The sequence below is a fragment of the Raphanus sativus genome, chromosome 5 (genome assembly GCF_000801105.2).
Source record: "Raphanus sativus cultivar WK10039 chromosome 5, ASM80110v3, whole genome shotgun sequence".
Lineage (NCBI taxonomy): Eukaryota > Viridiplantae > Streptophyta > Magnoliopsida > Brassicales > Brassicaceae > Raphanus > Raphanus sativus.
This window is the reverse complement of record NC_079515.1, coordinates 11,055,824-11,072,052: the sequence shown is the minus strand read 5'-3', so window position 1 is coordinate 11,072,052 and position 16,229 is coordinate 11,055,824. Positions and strand designations below refer to the sequence as shown.

Here is a 16,229-nt window from a genome sequence, read left to right as displayed (position 1 = left end):
TGTACAAAAACCCGTAAAAGCTAATCCAAAATACTTAAAATACTGGAGATATTTGAAGTATTTATTGGGGTTTAACCATATTTTTGAATAGAAGTAATTTTATGTTAAATATAGATACTTCTTTATGTATTATAAATTTATGTCATTTGTTGTTTTTATTTTCGAATTTGAAAAATTATAAGGTATATCTATACTATTAAAATCTATAACCATAATTCAAAAAAAGAGAGTAATAAAAAATTATTTTTAATTATTTCAAAAGGTTTAGTTCTAGATACTGTCGCAAAACTATATTCATAATTTAAAATAAGTTTATGGCTACAAAATATTTGTACAAAAATCCGTAAAAACTGCAACGTAATCCAAAATACTTAAAATACTGGAGATATTTGAAGTATTTATTGGATTTTAACCAGAGTAATAGATACTTCTTTATGTTAAATTTAGATACTTCTTTATGTATTATAAAATTTATGTCATTTGTTGTTTTTATTTTTGAATTTGAAAAATTATAAGGTATATCTATACTATTAAAATCTATAACCACAATTAAAAAAATGAGAGTAATAAACAATACCTACCAAAAGTATAAACTTCTTTTTCCCAGTGAACTTTTATATTTTTATAAATTTGGAATTGATGTATCAAACAAACCCAACACATTTTTAGAACATTTTTGCTGGTTTGTGTCGTTGTTTTTGGTCTCCAAGAAAAAATGGTATTGTTACTTACGTATATAGTTGCACATGATCGTCAAGGTAGTTAGAATAGAAGCAGTTATCAAGTTAATGGGAAGAATGAGTTGTAAAGATAAAATCCCGTTTTGATGTCACTTATATAAAGAGAATAATAAATGGTTCCTTAAATAAAGGAAATAAAAAAGTGGACACAACTTTTATCAATTGGTCATGGTGGAGAATTAATAGAATAGATCATTTTATGGATTTGTGTATGAATAGCATGTTATTAATAAAAAACTATATAATGTATCCCTTACTATTTAAAGGGAAGCAAATAATAAGAGCAACCTTAAAATGGTAGACTATTTAGGAGAAGTTTCATTATGGCGACGTGACAAACAGCTAGGGACTCTAGAACTGCTTTTGAAAACAGTCATATTCACCTTAGCAATTTACTATAGTTGTCATTGGACAGACATTCTAAATTTATTCCTCGATTTCTTATAACATAGTTTCTTATAAAGTACATACTACATAATGTGAATTCCATTGGACGAATATTATGTCGCATACACCGGGATGAATCCCCTTTATGTATTCGGTCCCATTTGAACTCTATTAGACACAATTTTAGTTGAAATGTTTTTCTCAAAAAAAAAACAAGTAAGCCCCTGTTATAATATTTTTGTACCTGCGAAATCTCTGTTGTGGTTTTTGTATATGTATTTTCTTATAGTGATTTTTATTTTACAACGCAAACAAAAATTAAATTACATAAAATATGAATATTAATTTCCAACATTAAAAAATACAAGAACAATTTAAGTTGAAATGTTTTCACAAATAAACTAATTTATTTGAAATCAAATTTCTATATATTTAAATGTAAATGATACACTTCATGGTATCAATTCATAATCGTGATTTGGAAGTTATGATCTTTAATTTAATGCATTTATGATTTAGAATATAAGTTGGAGATATTTTAAAAAAAAATATTGTATTGTATATGGAAAGTCTTGATTGCAATTATAAAATTTTATGTGGAGATAAAATTAGTGTTGATTGCCGTGTTTTATACTACCTTCTTAATCTTTACATCACAAATGAAATCCTTGATTCAAATGTTTAATATTAACCCAAAACAGTATTCAACCGTATTTATCAACTTCCGAAAACAAAAACATTTGAAGAAATCTTAACTTGCAATTTGCCAATCAGTATCATCGAGCGTATATTTGATATATTGATCTCATTTAATAAAGAAATAATTTGAAACTTATATAAATATAAGTGATGGAAGTGCTTCAATGATATCATCTTCTCTCTATTCTTTTGTCTCTAACTTTCTTTGAGATCCAATACTTAAAGAAATGGCAGGTTTAGATTTAATTTGTTGGTGATTTGAAGCATGTCTACACAATATGTCACTCACATAGAAAACCCACATTTAACATTTATATTTGATTATCCTTTTATGGTATAATATTTTACATTCACGAAACTAATAAATGATATACTATAGAACCACAAAATCATATTATTTAATCATATTTGCCAATTAACCTAAAACGCAATATCATGATCTCAGTTATGCTGGCATAATGTTCCTCTCTTTATACTATAGAACCTACAGAATCATATCATGTAACTATTTTCGATGGTAGTCTATCTATAGTTTAACTATTTTCAATAAAATAAAAATTACGTAACCTAATGTTACCTATCAAAGATTTGATTGATTCCAGTCAGTGCTTCAGATTGTCTTGGGATTTGTATTTGATTTTTTTGTTATTGTATTGTTCAAAGCTCCATCAGATAGATCTACACAAACCAAAATTAAATAGAACAAAGACACTTGTCAGAAGACCAAACCGGAATGAAAGTTTGGTTTATTATTTCATTAACGAACAAAAATCGCTCAAGTACTGCAATGTATACAAAAGGTCGCTACGTACCTTTCGAACGAATAGGTAGATGAAAATTAGAAATATATGTCTATCATCCGTAGTTTAAAATAGATGTATATCATCTGTAGTTAATAATTATGAAGAAAAATATGTTGAGAATGTTATTACATAACCAATCCAGAAACTATGTTTACAAATTTAGAACATATGTTAAAATTAAATTAAAATTTTAGAAACACAATCTCACTCTGCGCAAGGCGCATGTCCTACCTAGTATATCATTATTATCACGACACCAAAATGACTCTTGGTGTAGCATTATTTTAAACGATGCTCACCTTTTTTTTCCCTCAATAATTATAATATTAAAGATAAAAGGTCCCAAGCCCATGACATACAAACGGTCAAGCCCAAAGGCAACAGCCCAAACAAAAGAACAGAAAGCCCGTAGGCCCAACAGAAAAAACCCTAGCAGCTAAGGTGCCGCCTCCGCGTGCGCTGCTACTCCGAGTCCCTAACCTTCCCGGAGCCCCACCGCTCCATCTCTTCTTCACCGCAAGACAATCTCGACTCAGATGCTAAATCAATCGGAGAGATACCTTATGCTCACCTTCGGTATGTTCTCCGTTAAAATAGTTTTTTTTTTAAATAGTTAAATACAATGAAGATGTGATAGTTTGGTGTAGCATTGTTTAGAATAATCATGAAAATGGTTTGTTCGAATGTAAAGCACTATTTCTAAATGTATTATTTTTTCCTATATTAAGCAAAATCATTAAAAAAAAAAAATCATAAATATGCATATGATAAGGGTATTGTTTTGAATTATATGAAGTCAGATACGTTTTTTGTATTGACGGAACAGTAGAAATAGTTAGGTATCGACAACCTAATCTTAATATTCATTTTATTGTATTTGGCAGGTCGGTGAAAATATTATATCAAGAAGCGAGAAAGGGTGAGGCATAAGGTGCATTCTGTAAGATGCAGTGTTTAATCATATTCATATGAATATGAATGTTTTTAATCTAAGTTGTACCAATGATAAAAATTGTAATTATTCTAGTTATAAAAGGGTAATTAAATAAATAGTCTGAAAATGCATGAAAATGTAAAATGTCAGCATAATGACGGTAATGTAAATAATATACTAAATTAAGGTTAGTTCTTTAAATTGCTTCTCTATTAATAAGAAAGTGATCTTATACTAGTAGTGAAGTTAGTAGACCAAATTGTATAGTTGAGACCTGAGAGTTTGGACGTGAGACGATTTTGAGACAACTCTGATCAATAAATATGATTTTGAACCACGTATTCTGCATTCGACAAGCGTTCGGAGTTCATACAAGCACCTGTCAATTCATTATATGATTCTGAACCACGTATTTTTGGTTTTTTTTTTTGCTCAGTAAATGAAACTTGACCCGAAAACCTTATGATTTATGTAAACCTGTGATGACTCTACTGGACAGGTGTGAGTGAGTTAAAACCAGCTTGGTAGCAGTTAGCAAGTCTAGTCCCAAGAGTCAAAACTTTTTCATTCCTTCACAACGAAGCTATCAGCATAATTCATTTCAATATACAAGTTCAGGGCTGGGTTATGAAAGGACTAATTAAACATATCAGTTTATATGTTTTGGCAACACATATCAGTTGTTATGTTTTCTGAAAAAAAAACAGAAATTATGAACTTTCATTTACAAAAGAAAATATCATAAAGAAAATTGACCCATTTTATAGATATATCATCTGACAAAATCTAAACTATCGATTTTCTGTTCATGTTGGCGACTCCCTATTAGCGTAGACAATTTTAACGTGTAAAGTTAAAAAAAAAGAGTTTTGATTATCACTCTTATCTTTTTTTTTTTTGCTAAATTTATCACTCTTATCTTCCTCTGATGAATTGAACATAAATAAAATTTTGGTTGTGTTCTTCTCCTTCTGGGTTGATATTCACAGTGTTTGATTGGAAAGTTGGATTTGCTTTTTGTTAAACAAGCTTAGCTTCCGATTCGGAGGTGGTATCAAGCTTCGCTCGTGTTCAGGCTTAGTCTCCATGATGATCAAGATATAAGATTTAGATTTAGTATTCCGACAAGTTACTATTCTTTTCTTCTAACAACTGGAGAAAGAAAATCTTGTGGGTGGCGTATTCTGATAGTGGAAGGAATATGCAAATAGCCTCACGTGAGATGGTGATTGCTGGCTTTCTGGCAAGAGATCTGGAACCGCCTTCATCTTTCTCGATTCAAGAAACATGGTATTGAACACGTGTCAACCATGTTTTCAGTTGGTTTATTTAAACTCCGTTTTGGGCTAAATTTTATAAGTGAATTTGTTTGTAGATTGATCTTTGGACTTCGTTTAATAAAAGAAAAAAATTGAAAAAAAAATGCACAGGACAAAAGTTCTAACCAACTGAATGATATGATTAATTGCTTAGATCTTGATATATCTCAGTCATGAGAAAATGATAGTGAAATAGAGAATGTCTTAAACTAACACGCAAATGTTTTCTATGTTTAATATTGTAAGTACTAAAAATTGTAGTGTTTTTAAATCAGGATCGTACTGGCAGTTGGACCAAGTTGAACCATGAACCAAAAAAATAATCTGGATTGAGTTAATATCAAAACCCAACTAAAGTTGAACCGAATTAAAAACTTCTATCGAACCGTCAAAAACCTAGGAATCAGTGGTCTAATGAATCGGCCAAAACCCGGTTCGTATATTAATTCTTCTTTAAAAATAAAAATAAAATAGGATTTATTAAAGATTAATAAATGTCTCTTATCTCTTTCTTTTGACGTCTTTATAACTTATAAATTACAAGATTCACAAAGTTAAATATTTACATTAAGATATTGTTTTTTTTCTATTTCTCACTTTATTTAAATTTTATTTCGTGATCACTTATTTTGATGATTTTAATAATTGAAATATTTACGTTTGTGAAATCTTTATTTCAAAATATAATAATGTGCTTATAATTTTTTAAAACGTCATGCGATTTAGAGTGATAAGATCTGAGAATAAAGTTTAAATATGCTTTTCATATTGATTTTAGATTTGAACTAATAACATTCTTTTTACATTTTAATTATTATTTTTTAAGTTTTCTAAATGTTATGGCTATTTAAATATTTTATTTGATATGATCTATTTTTGTAAGAATATTAAAACCTGGTCGAACCAGAATGATCCATGACCCATAAAAATCCGGTTTGCTAACCGGTCCGGTTTCAAAAAAATTTATGTAATAATTTTTCCAAAAGTATATATATTAATTTCAATCTAGAACTAATGGAATATTTGTCGAGAAAAAACATATATGTATTAATCTTTCTTTGATTCTCTCTTTGATGGATATGTGAAGAAAGAATGTTATTGCATGTCAAGATTAACAAGTTACTTTCTTTGACAGTGTCTGACATCATCCAATCTTCTGTCAGTTCAGGACTAGGGAATTACAGAGAAGAAGAAAACCAAGAAACTAGAGAGAAGAAAAGGATCTAAGGTCGGCTTTCTATTAAAGCAGAAGCTCAACAAGATGAGCCTGGGCCACAAGTCACAACATATTTAGGCCTACTTGACAGCTTCTCGAAGCTCAATCTTCAGCGACTGAGCCCATTCACTTAGTAAGCCTCTAAAACGAAGCTTTCATTTGAGATTTGAGCATTCGAGCTAAACCAAGAATAAGTCGGAAAAAAAAAGAAACAAGACTCACAATTATTTCATTTACTACATAAGTTTAGGAAAGAAAAACACGCAAATTTGTGTCATTTACTACATATCGCATCTATTAATGGCTCTCTCTCTGAGTAGAGAATTTAATAAGATAAATCCAAAAATGTAAATGTGAGTCTGCTAAACAAAGGCGAAAACGTTTAAAAAAACTGCAATGTGAATGTGCGTCTGATACCATCTTTGCATATACACTACTACACACGTATATAGAAAAGAAAACGTGACAGCTAGCGCGCTCCACTCGTGTTCGCTTCTCAAATCACATGATAATAAACGGACCAAACAAAGAGAGATTCTTTTGTATAATAAGAAGATGCTTCTTCTCCTCTTCCTCTAAAACTTTTCTTTCTTCTCTTCTCCCATGGCGGCGGCTTCTTCTACCTTCTTCTCACCGGCACTTCTCTCCAACAACAACCGCTCTCAGCCACCATGCTGTTCCATCTCTTCCTCTCCGGTGCTCATCGCTACTCCCAGATCGTCTCGTTTGAGCTTCACTACTACACCTGAGAAGAGGAGAAGCCTCGTGGTGAAATCAACGGTGGGAGAGGTGTCCTTTCGCGAACCGGAGACATCTGGATCGGGAGACAAGGAGGGAATCGAAACGCTGAAACTCAAGTTACTGGTGAGTGTCTTCTGATTCAATTAAATTCATTCGAAGAATCTCTTTTTGTGACTATGATGTGTGTTGTGTGGGGTGCAGAGTGTGGTTTCGGGGTTGAACAGAGGACTCGTGGCGAGTGTGGATGATCTACAACGTGCTGAGACTGCTGCTAAACAGCTTGAATCGGCTGGTGGACCCGTGGATCTTACCGAGGGTCTTGATAAGCTCCAAGGGAAGTGGAGGCTCTTGTATAGCAGCGCCTTCTCTTCTCGCTCTCTAGGTGGTAGCCGTCCTGGTTTACCCACTGGTCGTTTGATTCCTGTCACTCTTGGCCAGGTAATGCTCCCTAGTGTCTGCATGCCCTGGTCTATCATCATCAGCCCAAGATTCTAGCTTTTCTTTTTTTTTAATAATGTCCAGTGCTCGAGTGTGTCATCTCTTAGTAGCTTTTGTGGACGGCCTGGTCTTTTTGGTTGTGATGAGCCAAGACTCTTTAACTTTTTGGCTCTCTCACCTTCCTCGAGTAGAAAGCCAAGTTTTTTTTTGTACATATCGTCTGAAAACTAATGTGTGGACGGACCGCAGGTTTTTCAAAGGATCGATGTGTTTAGCAAAGATTTCGATAACATAGCGGAAGTGGAGATAGGAGCTCCATGGCCGCTTCCGCCTCTGGAAGCCACTGCCACACTGGCACACAAATTTGAACTCTTAGGTTTGCCTTCTCTCCCTCTCCACCTTGATTTTTACTATTAGACTATTATTGCTTGTGTTAAGACTCTTAATGGGAGAACAGGTACTTGCAAGATCAAGATCACATTTGAGAAAACAACAGTGAAGACGTCTGGAAACTTAGCGCAGATTCCTCCCTTTGAGATCCCGAGGCTTCCTGATAGTTTCAGGCCACCGTCAAACCCTGGAACTGGAGATTTTGAAGTCACCTATGTTGATGAGAACATGCGCATAACTCGTGGGGATAGAGGTGAACTTAGGGTGTTTGTCATTGCTTAAGCTCGAACGATATGTTTGACGTGTAAAGATTTAAGTACTTTCCTTGTGAGTTTTATACAAATCGTTTTAACGATTATAGAACTAAAGTATTTTATAATGAAAAGAATATCCTGCTTAGTGAGACAAAAACCGTATTTCAATATATAGAAATAACATAACATGGATTGTTTAGATTAATTTATGCGTTATTGTAACTACGTCATGAGTTTTGTGCAAATGGGCATAGAGATTTATTTAAGTATTCTATAATGAAATGAATATAGTCGATTTAAAATTGACAGAATGCTTTAGATAAACTGAATAACACATCTTGATGATACAAAAACATAGAGTTAACAGGCAAAGATGAGAAACAATCGTTTACGAGAGCTAAAACAGATGAAATCAAAGATCCAACGAAGTACAAAACTTGTAAAGCTTAAGACGAGACCAGCTTAGAAAAGTGATGTTCCCTTGCCCTTCTTGTCTCCACCGATCTCAAAATGCTTGCACCTCTGAAGATATCAAAGAAAGAAAAACGAGATACAGTGTAAGAACAACAACCAAGAGTCTCAAATCGAATGCTGACTGTTCGATTTTGTAATAAGAATTGCTGGCTGAAGAATGTTCGTTGAAGTTACCTTGATGGAGTGCTGAGAAAAGTGCTTGCAGGTTTGGCACTGAAGCCTCAAGACAATCTTCTTAGTGGTCTTAGCCTGTTCAGATAAATCACAAAGACATGAGTATCAGTACACAATGCTGATCCTATTGGATGATTTTACTCTCACTAACGTCCAGAATTAAAGAGTCCAATCACACAGAACAAAAGACAAACAATAAATATTACTAACAAACAGGATTTTGATCTGAATGAGTTGCAAGTATAGAAGTTCAAGATCAGTACAGCCGCTAACAAAATTAGATAAATGGCTTCCCTACACTGATTTAACTAACTGAGCCTAAAAAACAACAAAAACAATATGTAAGAAGAAGAGATTAGTTATGTACCTTCTTGTGGAAGACGGGCTTAGTCTGACCACCGTAACCGGATTGCTTACGGTCATAACGACGCTTCCCTTGAGCAGCGAGACTGTCTTTACCCTTCTTGTATTGGGTAACCTTGTGCAAGGTATGCTTCTTGCATTCCTTGTTCTTGCAGTATGTCTTCTTTGTCTTCGGAATGTTCACCTTTCAATTTCACCAACAAAAAAACAATTATCAGTGACACATATAAAATCAAAAGACATCTGAGGTTAATACAGAAAGGTTATAAAATGAGGATCTTTCTCTAAGTTCGAAAACCAAAACAACAAATAGAGAAACTAGTAATAGCTATCTTATGATAAAAAGCATCTTAAAACAGTTTTTGGTCAGAGTGAAAACTCAAACTACAGATCTGAAAAACCAGTAAATCTATCTACAATGTATAATTCTTCCTCACAAGACTTAAATCGAAACGAGCTTCTCAGCGAATACGAATAGAAAAATAGAAAAGGAAGAAATAGTTACCATTTTCGCTCCTCTGATCTATCTCCGGTGAAGCTTGTGTGCCGTCTTCTGCTAGCCAACGGAAGCTTAAAGAAACAGAATTTATAGTAAACTTTTCAGAAACCCTAAAACCATAAAATGTAAAACGGCGACTTTGGGCCTCCACTAACTTATAGGCCCTTATTTAGTACAACGACTTTGGGCTTTACATAGGGTGCCAATTAGGATAATTAAGCATTTGTCGCGGGTTTCACATAAACCGGGAACTTAATCAAGAAAAGTTAAAGGTAAGTGCTCGTAATCAATCACAAAACTCACGGAGTAGTTTTTTTTTTTTATAATCCAGTATCCGACCATTAAACGTGATCGATTAGTCCACCGGCTTATGCCCATGCCATTACAAGATTTTTAAGCCTCCACTTAAAGGCTCCTGGTTACGCGAAGTGGTCTGGAGGGCGAAAGAAGCCCATGTGAATGTTCTCATGGCCAACGCGGATCGAACCCAGAGTGGGCACTCCAGCCGGAGTTCTTTTACCACTAGGCTAACACGCGTTGGTTACTCACGGAGTAGTTAGGATGCCTCCTCGGAATTACCCTAGGCGTTAGTCAAGGCAGTAACACTAAGTCTAGCCACTACCAAAAAATCGGAGGTTAAAGGAACTCGACACCTAATTTCATAGGTACATATATTAAGTATGCGAAGAATAGACATTGAGATTACGCAGTCTAACGGTCCATTCCCCATGTTACTAGTTTAGGATCACGAGTTTGGTTTGGAATCAATGTATTTTACTTCATTTTCTGATTTTAGTTTAATGAATGAAAAAATATCTTATTTTTCATTTTTCACGATTTTATAGGTTTTACAACTGTTTCTTGTGAGTTTGACTTAAATATAGTAGATTCATGAGACAAACATTGATTTAGCTTTAAATTTTTGATTTTTGAATGTTTTTACGTTTCAGCACCTAGAACCACCAATTACCTCTTTCTCGCCACGGCAGTCTTCTGATCACTATTTAATTGGGCGAATAAATGGTAAAACGGGCGCATTTTTGAACAAGGTTTAGGATGAATGTTTTTGGGACCCATTTAACGGGGTTGACCCACCAGAATCCACTAAGGGGCGAGTTGAATGGGATGAATTGACTCAATTAATACTCAATAAATTAATAACCACAATAAATTAATATTTTTTGGTTTCCGATCGGATCAATATAAAATAAAACATAATTCGATAAGTAATAGGATAATAATTTTTTTTTAACTCTTAGGTAAATATAGTCCCACTAAAACTATAAAATAATAATTACCCAATATAGATTTTATATAAACATATGCAAAAAAAAAATTGTTGTGTATGTTTCGTTTGAATTTCATCTCGAAATTTATTTTTAGTTTTATCGAGCTATATATAAAAGTAAATTTATTTTATATGATACGTATTATATAAATAATCTTATAATATAGTTGAAATTAAAATCTATAAACTCAATAATAATATGATGAATGATATATTCTATTCATTTTTCTACACAAAATATTTAAAAGAATCTATAAATATAAAAAAATTCTTAAATTAATAACTTTATAAATTAATAGAATCTTGTAATCCCATCGTTATTTATTTATAGAGTTATTAATATAGTTGGAGTTATCATTTTAGAACCAGAATTTGTGTTTTATGGGTTAAGTCTATTGCAGACGCCGATGGTGACTTGAATTCGGCAAAACATGAACATTGTATGAACTCATTACATAATAATTTTAGTCCAAGATATGGATTTTTGAGTCAAATGCCATTTCAAACAATGTCAGTAAATCTACGAACTAACCTCAGAAAAAAACAAAAACAAAAATTAGAAAGTAAATACTAATTTCTTAAGTTTGTTTACTGATTATGTGAATGAATAAATTATAACTATTATCCATTTGGATCCTATGTCGTTTATGGAAGAGCAGAAATGATCTCATGTTTTCTATTAAGGATAATTAACTTCAAAAATATTTTATTCTATATAAACTTTGATATTGGAAAATAGATTAGTATTGTAACTCTGGATCCTTTATTATCGAACTCAACCATGCATCTGAATCGAGAAATATCTCATTAGAAAATACTGCTCTTGCGATGGGTTAATGTTACTATGATGTCTCACTCACACAATATAAAACATCAGAAATGGTTGTGTAATTCAGAATTGTCAAAGAGGCTTACTCGATTGAGGAATGTGCAAGTTTGAAGGCAGACACTCAGTGGAAGAAGTGGAGGCTTCGGCTTTGATATGGGCAATGCAATGTGCATGGTCATTAGGAAATCTACAAACATATTCGAAGGAGACAACTACAACATGTGTCAACAATTGATAAAGAGAACAACAAATCCAAAACTACAGTTTTATCCGGCTACAATTGATGCATGGAAGCAACAATTACACCCACTTTATTCTATCATACTGGTCGACAAGGAAATTAAGTTGCTGATAAATTAGCTAAGACTATTATTTACTGTAACTAAGATTGGAGCATGTTACATACTCTTATTTTCTTTATCAGACATATTGTAATTCTTGATCAGTAATAACTAATTGGGTGAATTTAGTGTATAATCATAGTAAATAAAGAATTAAGAACATAATCATGTTTTGGGAAATGTGTCACTTTTCCATGTAAATAGATATTGATGTCCATCACGGTGTGTAAGGATGTGTATATCACACACTATAATCATATACCATTCTACTTATAACGGCGACATATAATAAATCGTCTGAATCATAAATGTTATAATAAAAAAATCATTTGATTTCTTTTATATTATTTATTGATAGGGTTCAATGCAGGCTAGACAATATGAAAGAACATATTTATTTGTATGACATATGTTTAGTGTATATTATATTATGTGAAAAAAAATATTGAACTGATATATTCTAAAGAATAAAAGTTATTCTATATTTGATGACTAAATAGTAAATAGTATAGTATGTAATCTAACTCTATACTAAAAGGAGAATAACAAAGCCTATGAGTGTGTCCACGTTGGATAGAAAAATTAGCCAGTAATATTGCAGTTTACGTCCATGTCATCATCGATTTTATTTGGGTTTAGTGTGGGCTTCAGTTTCTGATGTGTTTTAACATTGCCATTTTCAGCCCCTATCTTCTTCCCGTTTTGAGATCCGTTTGAGTGTGGTTCATCTTCGGGCGAGTCGTTTTTTATTCTCGATCTCTTCGATTCCTCAACCGATCTAAACGGACGAAACGACTCATCTTCACCTAAAGCGTTCTCCATCCTCCTATATGTATATAGAGGTCCTGTCTCCTAGATTTTCTCCTCGGAAGAACTGCTCAGTCAGTTGTTACTGGCCTTATCCTTATCCGTTTCTGGGAAGATCTCAATGTCACTCATAAACTCTTTTTTTCTTTCTCTCAGCCACAGTATCACCGGAGATTACGCCGGAACGGCGAATGCGGCGTCGATTGGCGCATAGTTCAATCCAATATTCCAGAGTCGGGTCATTGGAATCATCACTCCCTCTCGACTCATGAGCAAGCACACATGCAAATCATAGGCAAACCCATGATAAGGTTCCTCCTTTAGCTTATTCTTTCCATCAATTCCGTCTCTACTGAATACATATAAATATTTCTATGGCGCTTTCGTTTATTTCTATAATGCCAAGTTTGTAATTCACGTTTCAAAATAATCACTAATGCCAAGTTTGTAATTCACGTTTCAAAATAATCACTTTTTAAAATTATTTCTTGAACAGAGAATCTGGAAGATAAGGTTAGTAATATTGTTCAGCTCTGTACTCTTTTTGGTTCTATACATAAGAAAGCTGGGTGCTTTGTGGATCAAAAATCTTTTTTTTTCCTATCAAGATGATTGATTTGCTGTTGTTTTAAAATTTTATTGGTTATCATTCAGATAAGAAGATTAACTGGAAGATGGACATGAGGCGTAAGAGCAACACCAGCGTAGAAGATCTGAATAAAGTTTCCATGGCCACCACTTCTGTCATTTATGACTCAGCAAACTTCTCCACCTTATTTGTGACTTTTTACCTATCTTTACTTTTTGCCTCCTTGGAGGTCGTTTCATCATAGTGGCTGCTCATTTGAACGCTACGGTTGACCTCTGCGGCAATAGACACTGCGAGTAGTTCCCAGTAGCAAGAACTGAAGAAAGTTGCGGAGTATTCAGTGAAATATCTTTTGGGCGTAGGCTGCTGTCACAGACTAACAGGTTTGAATTTTCTGATCTTGCATATCATTTCCTTCCGTGAAGAAGATGACATCTACCAAAGATATCAAATTTCTTGACATTAGAACTTGAGAAATTTTTATGTTCTGACTACACAACAAACATGGAATCATTCTTTCATATTTGTTCAAAATTTGATTGTTATAGTATTACTTACATGTTTAATTTTGTCCCTTTTTCTTTACCAGGAGCATTTAGATCACATAAGATTCAATGCTACATATGGAAGCTTAGGAACGTTTCCGTGAGAAGATCAAGGTAATGATGTCACCTGCATAGCTGCTAAAACTAACTTTTGTCTGCTTTCTAACCAAAAAGAGTATTAGTCCTATTATATATGTTGTTGTTTGATTTTAATGCCCAGATACAGTGGTCCTTGCAATTACAGATTGAAAACATGGCGGTACCTAGAAATGGTGTTTGAGAGTACAACAAAAGTTACAAGAGAGACCCGGACCTCTTCCTCAATGACATCACCAAAGCAATGCAATGGCACATTTGCGACATCCAAATTTGGTTTCAAGACACAAAATTTTGAACCAAACCGTATCTGCTGTTGGTGTCCATGAAACTCCATTCAACTTTTTTTTTTCAATTCGAGTACAATTAAGGAAATGTTTTATTCTGGAAATGAACCTATGTATTTTAGATGTGTGTAGAAGCGATATTGAGCACAAAAGTTAAAATGTGTTAAAGTTTCAATTAGACAAACTTTTGTCTAAACAGTGAAGAGACGACTACAAAAAGAATACAAAAATAACAAAGCACCACATACCCAGGGAAGTTTAGTAGATTGACATTCAAGGTTGATTTCGTTTGGCTATTTGGTGGAAAATAATTTAGGTAGTTTGTTTCTCAGAGATACAAAAATTCCAATTGTGTTATAAGAAAAGTATCTTCTCCTTGCTTCGAAGTTCGAAGGTTCTGTAACACAACTGAAGTAGCGAAGATGATAGCCAACTGAACAGAAACTTTATATTTATTATGAATATTAGAATAAGTCATTGTTTTATTTTAAACATTATGACACGTATATTTAAAATTATAAATAATATTAGCTTCATATATCATACTAGGTAATTTTGACAGTGGGTGTAAATATTTATAAAGTAAGCACACTACAACAATTCATTAATAATATTTTTACTTAGTTATAAATTCTTTTGTAATATTTGACTGTGCGTGTAAATATGATTTACTTCAAACAATATTATTTTATTTTAATTGGTCATGTCGATATAAAGTATCTGGATAGTGTATATATATATCAGATTGTATATACTTTTCTGAATTCACTCATAACATTATTATTTTAATTTTTATTAGTTTTTAATGTGTTTAGTTTGTTGTCTTAGATTCATAAATTTTATTCTAGATAAATATATGATTTGATAAATATTGTATTCAGATTTTTTAAAAATAAAATATTGATCAATTTGAAGTTTAAAAGCTCATGCACACATATTTAAATTTTCAAAGTAGTTTAATCATAACAGTTAGTTAAAATTATAGTTTCATTTATTAATATATCTTGAGTTTCTGTAATTTATATGTATAATAACAAATACAATTATTACAAGTAACAATATTTTGTTTGTTTTAGTTAAATTTTGATTTTAGTATAAGAATTTAGAATTGTTCGGCTATAAGTTTCAAGATATATTAACTTACATATAGTTTCTGTAAACTGAATTAAAATATTTCTAATTTTAATTAGCTAAAAACGGATCTACTTTTATTCATTGCATTTGGTTAGGTTCTTTATCTAAGATAAGTAACTATACTTTCATAAATTTTTGTGAAGTTTTTTACGTTTACATATATTCTGATATAATTATAAGAAAAATGTACATCAACTTTTCTTTTTGAAAATTTATATGAAAAGTAAGTAAGTATGTTCAATAATTAATTATATAATTAGATACAAATCAAAGAATTTATTTATATTTTATAAAATAAACATTTTAATAGACGCATATAAGATAATGAGTTAATATATTATATTTATATTTTATAAAAACTGTAAATTTATTATGCTTTCGATAAAAACTAATTAAAAGTAACCAATAAATTAAATTATAATGTAAATTATTTTGTTGTATTTTAGATAATTTCAAAGCACAAAAACTCGCAAAAATGAAGTTGTCTTAGCCAGAAGCATTAAACCATAAATTATCAAAAGTAAAACATGTATTATTTCAAAACAGAGAGAGTATTATTTTGAAATGAATGGAATATAATTTATTTCTCATTTAATCCTATTCAAAATGATTAACGCTAAATTTACCATAGCATTATGTGCAGAGTAGTACTTATATACATGAATTTAGTGTTATAAATACAATTTGCACCAAAATGAGATCATCAGCAAAACATTAACAAATGGACAACAAAATCTTATCATACTTCAAATAATCCAACTATCAACAACATATATTCATATTCATCTTAAAAATAACATAAATATATAATCCGCGCGTAGCGCGGACACGAATCTAGTTAATTGTATATAGGAAAAAAAAAGATAGACAAGTGGAGAGGAA

The 16,229-nt window shown here is 32.0% G+C and overlaps 2 protein-coding genes and 2 long non-coding RNA genes across 4 annotated transcripts; 2 read left to right on the top strand and 2 right to left on the bottom strand.

Annotated features, from left to right (window-relative positions):
• Window positions 1–6,624: 6,624 nt before the first annotated feature.
• Window positions 6,625–8,078, top strand: LOC108862822 (plastid-lipid-associated protein 6, chloroplastic). The gene is made up of 4 exons (XM_018637073.2): window positions 6,625–6,962; window positions 7,041–7,277; window positions 7,527–7,653; window positions 7,735–8,078. Exons 1-4 carry the CDS (start codon window positions 6,702–6,704, stop codon window positions 7,947–7,949), a joined length of 840 nt encoding a protein of 279 aa, XP_018492575.1. The 5' UTR covers window positions 6,625–6,701; the 3' UTR covers window positions 7,950–8,078.
• Window positions 8,079–8,216: 138 nt separating this feature from the next.
• LOC108862823 (60S ribosomal protein L36a) lies at window positions 8,217–9,588 on the bottom strand. The gene is made up of 4 exons (XM_018637074.2): window positions 9,438–9,588; window positions 8,937–9,116; window positions 8,570–8,644; window positions 8,217–8,443 (listed from the first exon to the last, which is right to left on the bottom strand). The coding sequence occupies exons 1-4, from the start codon at window positions 9,438–9,440 to the stop codon at window positions 8,384–8,386; spliced, it is 318 nt and encodes a 105-aa protein (XP_018492576.1). The 5' UTR covers window positions 9,441–9,588; the 3' UTR covers window positions 8,217–8,383.
• Window positions 9,589–13,147: 3,559 nt separating this feature from the next.
• LOC130494809 (uncharacterized) lies at window positions 13,148–15,621 on the bottom strand. Its single transcript, XR_008934249.1, has 2 exons — window positions 13,844–15,621; window positions 13,148–13,720 (listed from the first exon to the last, which is right to left on the bottom strand). It is a non-coding gene; the product is annotated as an uncharacterized LOC130494809 (long non-coding RNA).
• LOC130494810 (uncharacterized) lies at window positions 13,548–14,188 on the top strand. The gene is made up of 3 exons (XR_008934250.1): window positions 13,548–13,668; window positions 13,875–13,944; window positions 14,051–14,188. It is a non-coding gene; the product is annotated as an uncharacterized LOC130494810 (long non-coding RNA).
• Window positions 15,622–16,229: the final 608 nt, after the last annotated feature.